Here is an 8,062-nt window from a genome sequence, read left to right as displayed (position 1 = left end):
TTTAAAAAATATGTATATATATGGCTGCCATGGGTTGGAGGAACATAGGATTTTTAGGCCAGTGAAAATATTGAAGTATACTGTTAGATTGGTGGATAGATGCTTTTATACATTTGCCCAAGTTCAGAATGGATACCAAGAATGAACCCTATCAAACTGATTGTCAAACTGCAGCGGGAAGACCAGGGAGGGTTGGGGGGCAGGAGGGAGGGGGGTAAAAGATCAACCGAAGGACTTGTATGCATGCATATAAGCATAACCAATGGACATAAGACACTGGGGGGTAGGGGGGGCCAGAGGATTGTCAAGGGCGGGGAAGAAAAAAAAGGACACATATGTAATACCCTTTGTAATACTTTAAGCAATAAAAAAAAAAAAAAAAAAAAAAAAAAAAAAGAATGAACCCTAATTTGTCACTGTAGATTCATCAGTTTAAACAAATGTACCACTCTGGTTGGGGATGTTGATAATAGGGGAAGCTAGTCTTCCTCTTGCCCTCCTCAATTACTATATCATCTTACTCAAATGTAACTACTTTTTAAAATCCTCACCCAAGAATTTGTTTTTATTGATTTTAGAGAGAGGAAGGGGGAGAGAAACATTGATTGGTTTTCTCCACTACATGTCCTGACCAGGAATCAAACCTGCAACCTTTTGGTATATGGGATTCTCCAACCAACTGAGCCACCCAGTCAGGGCATATAACTACCTTTGGATTACTAACTCTTTAGTCTCTTTTTGAATTTCATAGCAATTAAATCTTCATATATGTCAAAATACATTTGTTATTACATTTAGGTGAATCTCACTTTTTTTACTGTATATTATTCCACCCTACTTCGGGGCCGAGGCAGAGGTGGTTAGGGGTGATCCTGCCAGGAGGGGAGGGCAGTTGGGTGCAAGCAGGCCAGCGGGGGGGGGCATTTGGGGGCGATCAGGCCTGCAGGGAGGGCAGTTGGGGGCGAGCAGGCCGGCAGGCAGAGTGGTTAGGAGTGATCAGGCAGGCAGGCAGGTGAGCGGTTAGGAGCCAGCGGTCCTGGATTGCAAGAGGGATGTCCAACTGCCAGTTTGGGACATCCCCCAAGGGATCCCAGATTGGAGAGGGTGCAGGCCAGGCTGGGGGACAACCCCCCATGCACGAATTTCATGCACCAGGCCACTAGTACTAACAACTGGAGAAACTTCTAAACCTCCCAGCACCAAAATGATCACAGGCAAAACAAAAACTTTCCTTGAAATGTTTAAGGGTTGGACCCGGCCATGATGTTGAATTTACTGCCAGCTCTGAGTGATTTAAATGATTCAAGAATTGTTCTTTATCCATTAGATCATGTAATGAGTGGTAAGTCTGTAAGTACTGATGTGAAAGCAGGTAAAGAATTTTTGGGAACTCTAGGTAAGCTGATTGTGGAGGGAAATTACATGCCAGAACCTAAATTCAATACGGATGAAACCTCCTTATTCTGGAAAGGTCTTCCATCCAGAGGGCAAGATTCAAGGCTTTTAAGGACAGGGTAAGTCTTGCTTGGGGACAATGCTGTAGGCTACAAATGAAAACTCTTTGTGACCTGCAGTGAGAACCCCAGGGCTTTCAGCCTCTTTTCTAATATTTAAGACTATGAATCTTGATAAGCACATCTTTAGCCATACCCCAGAAGTTTATGTACATTTTTTTATTAAAAATATTTTCTAGCCCGGCCAGCGTCGCTCAGTGGTTGAGCGTCAACCTATGAACCCGAAGGTCACGGTTCGATTCCTGATCAGGGCACATGCCCGGGTTGCGGGCTCAATCCCCAGTATGGGGCATGTAGGAGGCAGCCAATCAAGGATTCTCTCTCATCATTAATGTTTCTCTCTCCCTTACTCTCTGAAATCAATAAAAATATATTTTAAAAGTATTTTCTAGAGGCTGGGTTCTTAGGAACTAGTCATTCCTTCAGTACTAGTTCAGCTCTTAGGACTAGGCTTGGCTCTTTGGGGCTAGGCTCCCACCCTCTAGACTGGGCTCAGCTGTTTAGGGCTAGGCTCAGCCCTTCAGGACTTGGCTAAGCCTTTGGGACTAGGTTGGGCTCTTTGGGGTAGGCTTGGTTCTTAGGCACTGGGTCATCTCTTCGGGACTAGAATCAGGGCTTAGGACTAGTCTCAGCCCTTCAGGGCTAGGCTCAGCTCTTTGGGGTTAGCTTGGCTTTTGGGGGCTACGCTTGATTCTTCTGGCTAGGCTCAGCTCTCTTCAGAGCTATGGTTAACAGATAGAAATTACTGACCCAAATCACCCTCATTTTACAGATTAACAAAATAAGGCCAAGAGAAGGAAAGAAATCTACTCACATTCATTCTGCAACTTTAATGACAACACTCAGATCAATGGGAGTATAAAATAGATAATACACCTTCTGGTTAACTAAAGCGTCCTTTATTCTATATCATCCTATTAGTTTTATTATTTTTACACCAGAGCTGTAAAATGCTTAAGAGCTAGATCAGTAAACAAAAAATAGAACTGGATCTCAGTACAGAAATACATTTAATAAATAAATGAAAGCAAACACCAAAGATTTGAGGAGAACCAAGAGGACAAGACAAGCCTTAACTGAAAATGTTTAGAAATACCCAAGGAGCTACTGTGCCATATTATTCTCTCAGCTTCCAATGACCATATTTAACAAACATATCAGCCAAGAAAGACCAGCATAGTTTTATGTTTTAAAAGATAATCAAACTTCTGTACTTCAAAGTGCTAATTTAAATTGATCCATTTAAGTAGAGAATATTCAAGGAAGATCACTAATAAAAGTATTGGTTCCCCTACCCAAATTAACGTTAGACATAGGAGTTTATGGTATTTTGCTAGTGTTTTAAATCTCTAGGAACAAATTTCAATACTTGTTCCTTAAGCCTAAAAGTTTTTTAAGTTTTATAGGAAACCCACTACGATATTATATACTAATAAGTATACATGAAATACCTTTATAATACAAAGTTTTTCAAATGTTAACAAGGTGCTATGGTTCTAAAATAGGCCACTTTCAAACAGTCTAATAACTGGATTCTCACAGTAACTACATAAACGTATTACAGTAAAGAGAACAGTTATGTATATGAGCCCTACTTGAAGCTCAGGTAGTTGTGAATATGAGATCACTGGACATGTATTTCCAAAGCCTCAACAATGTGCGCAGCCGAAGGACGGTCTTTAGGGTCTTCATTAGTGCACACAGAGAAGAGCTCGATTACTTTCTGGTATGTCTCATCCAGTTCTTCCATATTAAGAGGTGGCCTCGTTCCCAAAGCTGCATAGTATGCTTCATCATCGAAGTCACTTTCATCAAAAGTTTTATCTGCTCATGAGAAAGTTTGAAACAAACAAAATCACTTTAAATCATGGAAAAACTTATCGACTGCTCACTCACCCTTCTGAAACATCCTCGTTTGCTTTTCATTATACCAGTCTCTTCCATTGTCCTGCCATGGTGTAGATTAGCTATTGTCATACATTTGTTACATGGATTTAATCTATGATCATCAACCCTTACTATAATAGCTTTCTAATCTTCTGAGGCAAAGAGAGTTTTTAAGGTAACTTTTTGCTCCTCTGAATTTTCTCAGTTTACCTCCCTGTTCTGAATTAATCTACATCTCATTTGTATGAAATTAAACCAAGATGATACCAAATTAGTCAACAATAATAATATAATCTATAACTCATGCAACTAAATCAAACACCTTGTTCTTTTTAAAATTAACTTAATAGAAAAATAAAATGTAACTTTATAAACTAATCTAATTTCAAACCAAAGAGATTGGGTTTTACATTAAAAATATGTAGTTATACCTTCATCATAATCATCATCATCTGCAAGAGTAATGTGTGGAATACACAGAGTCATCATTTCCCACAGAGTAAGGCCAAAGGCAAATATGTCTGCTTTGTCAGTAATAATACCATTCTCCTCCAAAGCTTCCTTGGGTTTCCAAGGCTCAGTGCCAATGTAACAGGCCTCAGGGTCAGTTACTGAAACAAGCAAAACACAGGTAGAACTGTCATAAGGGCCAGCACAAGAACTCACTGAGAAAGGCAAACAACGACCACCAAAATGGGCAAATGATTTGACAGGTGGTTTAAAGGTTATCAAGTCTAGCCAGTAAACATGAAAAAATACACTCAACCTCAATAATTAATACAAATTACTTTTTCCTTATCAGATTGATAAATATTTAAAAAGCTGGATAGTTGCCAAGGGTGTAGAGAATCAGCAATTCTTTTAGAAAGTGGTAAGAATATAAATAGATTGTGGATGTTAGTACAGACTCTAGAGCAGGGGTCCTCAAACTACGGCCCTCGGGCCACATCCGGCCCGCCGGGTGTTTTTGCCGCCACTGCCTGTCCTGCTTAGCAGCCGACTCGTCCCGGGCCCGCAGTGCGCATGTGTGGAATGTCTGAGGGACAGTGAACTGGCCCCCTGTTTAAAAAGTTTGAGGACCTCTGCTCTAGAGCAAGATTGTCTTGCCTGGGTTCAAAGACATTTACAAGCTCTGTAACCTTAAACATTTACTCTGTGCCTGTTTCTTCATTTTTCAAACTATGCTATTATTAGGCTGAGAGAAATACCATTTCTATGCTTCTATGATTGCTAAATCAGGGAAAAGGGAAAGAGTCGAATCACATACTGGCTTTTGCTCAGGAAATGACTCAACTTCATAAAGGTTAAATAATGAAAATGTATTCCTTTGTGTAGCTTTGACCCTAACAAATTGCTTTTAATTTGTTGTTACATTCTCATTGTTTTCTAAATATTTTACAACTAGAATTTGATTTCTTCATTCAGCCTAGAATCAATTATAAGTATTTTAAATTTAAAAATTTGATTTTTTTTGTTTCCAACTATGTTACTAATATCTAGATGTATTTCACTAAGGACAATGAATGTCAAACATTAGGCTACTTCTACTTTTTGTAAACCAAGGGTTTTTTTATATCCTAACCAATATATATAATCAATTTTCTAATGCATAGATTGACCTTATCCACTCAATCTTTTAATTTTTTTTACATCTTAGTTTTATCTACTTCATGTATTAAGGATTGAGAAAATTACGTTAGAAAATCTTATTTTTATTCTTTTTAAAAAATTCTCCTTTTCTAAAGTTTCATATCTGTAGTAGTGAGACTGAGGGTTCATGACTTTATTTTGACTTTTTCCTTCAATTCAACTTATAGACCTTAACTTTAGCTGGAAATTAAGGTGTGTGTGTGTGTGTGTATTCTAAATAGCATTCATATAAAGAGAAATTTAAATGTTATTAAATATGTTAAAAGCAGAAGCTTTTTCTTTGAGGCTGTCTCTTGGTTCTAAGAATATATCTTAAATTCCCTAAGAGAATGAACAGTATCTATATATGTAAAAGGCTGTGTTTGTCCGTCCAACTGGTAGCTATGATGCACACTGACCACCACGGGGCAGACACAACACAGGAGCTATCATGATGTGCAAACAGAAACGGCACCACAGACCTGGCACCGACAAACCAACACTCGGCTTCCCCCAAGTGGAACACAGGCCCCACCACCTTGGAGCAACACCCCACCAAATCGCAGCCAACACTGCCAAGACCCCATGGCGCAAAGTGCGGCCCACAGCCTAGCCCAGCCCAGCAATGGTTGCTGTAGGCGCCAGGTAATGATGTCACATAGCAACGCCCAGCTTTCTCTCCCTAGAGACTAGCATCCTTGGAGTTTCTTCAGCCCAGGAACCTGACTTGCTTTATAGCCAGGTGCAAACATTTTACAGTTTAACCAAATGTTTGTGAAGCATTTTCCCGTGCCACATCTCATTTCATCCTTACAGAAGTCCTAGAGTTGGTAGATAGGAGACTCAGTAGAATCCTATTTTCTTTTCATTAGCAAGACGCGAATAGAGATATTAAAATATTTCTTCTAATTAACTTTCAATGTGCACGAATCCGTGCACTGGGACACTAGTTTACAATAAACTGAGAAGAATGAGTGGGGTGGGACCGGGCAAAACGCAGAATACTGGCCTTTGCTAGCACCTCTTTCCTACTTCCACTCTAGTTTCTTCTTCTATCAGTTTCCCAAACCTTGTCAATGTATTGATGCTAAATGAATTCCTTTATAAAATCTTATTAAAATTTTATTTTCACCCTGGTTGGTGTGGATCAGTGGTTAGAGCATCAGGCCAGACACCAAAGGGTCATAGGTTCAACTCCTGGCCCAGGGCACATACCTGGGTTGCAGGTTCGGTCCTGGGCCCCAGTCAGGGCATGTGTGGGAGGCAACCAATCAATGTGTGTCTCTTGCATCATGTTTCTCTCTCTCTTCTCCCCAACCCTCCCTCCTTCCCATCCACTCTCTAAAAATCAACAGGAGGAATATCCTTGGGTGAGGATTAACAACAACAATTGAAATATTTTTAAAATTTTTCATTTTCTATTCCCAGATCTTCTACCATTTTTTAAAAATCCCAATCTAGGTTAGAAATAGTTCCTAAAGTTATCTTCAGTTATAATATATATTAATAAGAAAACAATAATTTATACTGTGTATGTGGCAAGAGACGGGGCTGGAGGCTGAGTGAAAAAATACAAGAGGGATAATTTTTAGTGTACACTTTATTAATAGTTTTTTATTTTTGAAGAATGTAAAGTTATTTATTTAAACGTGTAAAAATTAGAAATTTTAAAATTATATTAAAGAAATTTTACAAATTAGAATACTACTCACCTGTCATATTTTCATCCAATGGTAGAGAGACTCCTACATCACAGATTTTAATTGTTTCAAAATCACCTTTAATTACAACATTTGAAGACTTTATGTCTCCATGAAGCAACTTCTTATCTTGGTGCAGATACTAAAATAGTGGAAAATTTAACATATATGAAAAAAATACAAACTAAATACACATAAATAACCTTCAAACAAATATAATTTGAACTCCCTTCCTAAACTACAGGATTATACCATCATTTCAAATTATTTGAAGCTAGAGAAGGAAATATCTCATGTTACCTTGGTCTGTCAAACACACCAGAAATCTAAGAGATTTGTTGGAAATCTTGTAGATAAGCTTTTTATTTACAAACCCTTTTTACATACTTTTATATCAAAAGATGCTACAGCAGAAGCCCCAGCCAGGTGGCTAAGTTAGTTGGAGCATTGTCCCGTACACGAAAAAGTTGTGGGTTTGATTCCTGTTGGGGCATGTACCTAGGTTTGGGTTTAATCCCCAGTCAGGGCGTGTGTAGGAGGCAACTGATCGATGTTTCCCTCTCTCTCTCTCCCTCCCTCCCCCTTTCCTCTCTCTTTAAACATCAGTAAGCCCCGCCAGTGTGGCTCAGTAGGTTGAGCATCTTCCCGTGCATCCAGTGGTTCTACTCCCGGTCTGGGTGTGCTGGAAGCAGCCAATCAATGATTCTCTTTCACTGATGTTTCTCTCTCTCTCTCTCTCTCTCTTCCTCTCTCACCAACCGATGATTCTCTCACAGATGTTTCTCTCTCACTCGCTCCCAACCTCTCTCTTTCACTCTCCCGTTCCCCCTCTTCTCTCACTCTTGCTCTCGCTCCTTCCCTCCCTCCCTCCCCTCCCTCCCTCCCTCACCTTCTCCATCTCCCTCTAAAATCAATAAAAACATATTTAAAAAAAATAAAAATCAGTAAAACACATCCTTGGGTGAGGATTAAAGAAAAAAAAAGAAAAGAAAAAAAAGATGTTATGGAGATATCAAAATATACCGCAACTTAATTTGAAGCTAGAAAATTTTAGGAATAATTTTGGAATCTTCAAAATGAGATACTTTTTTCAAATTGAGATGATGCAAAACAATACATAACTCAGGGCTACACACAATACATAACTCAGGGCTACACAGGGCTACAAGAAGAGGAAGCAGAAATATAATCTAAGAGTATTTTTTGTTTTACACATTAATCCTTTCTTAGAATTGACAACAACATTCATCCATAATAAAAGATGTCTTACAAACCTGTTATTTGTTCATTCATCAGCATTTGAGCATCTACTCTATGACTGGGTTTGAAATG

The 8,062-nt window shown here is 39.0% G+C and overlaps 1 protein-coding gene across 4 annotated transcripts in view; it reads right to left on the bottom strand.

The window, feature by feature from the left end:
• The window catches only part of PBK (PDZ binding kinase), a 29,866-nt gene that overhangs the window by 2,434 nt on the left and 19,370 nt on the right, over positions 1 to 8,062 (bottom strand). For 2 of the 4 annotated variants that reach the window (XM_014540070.1, XM_014540067.1), the window contains exons 5-7: positions 6,743 to 6,872; positions 3,833 to 4,012; positions 2,506 to 3,338 (exon numbers count right to left, since the gene is read on the bottom strand). In XM_014540070.1, the coding sequence (XP_014395556.1) occupies positions 3,139 to 3,338; positions 3,833 to 4,012; positions 6,743 to 6,872 (510 nt within the window). In that variant the 3' untranslated portion in view covers positions 2,506 to 3,138. Of the gene's footprint in view, positions 1 to 2,392; positions 2,476 to 2,505; positions 3,339 to 3,832; positions 4,013 to 6,742; positions 6,873 to 8,062 lie in introns of those variants that run through there. The other 2 variants (XM_014540068.1, XM_014540069.1) reach the window with 2 other exon arrangements.

The sequence above is a fragment of the Myotis brandtii genome, unplaced genomic scaffold (genome assembly GCF_000412655.1).
Source record: "Myotis brandtii unplaced genomic scaffold, ASM41265v1 scaffold236, whole genome shotgun sequence".
In the NCBI taxonomy this organism is placed as follows: Eukaryota; Metazoa; Chordata; class Mammalia; order Chiroptera; family Vespertilionidae; genus Myotis; species Myotis brandtii.
The sequence above is the reverse complement of the archived record's forward strand: the minus strand, read 5'-3'. Positions and strand labels throughout refer to the sequence as shown.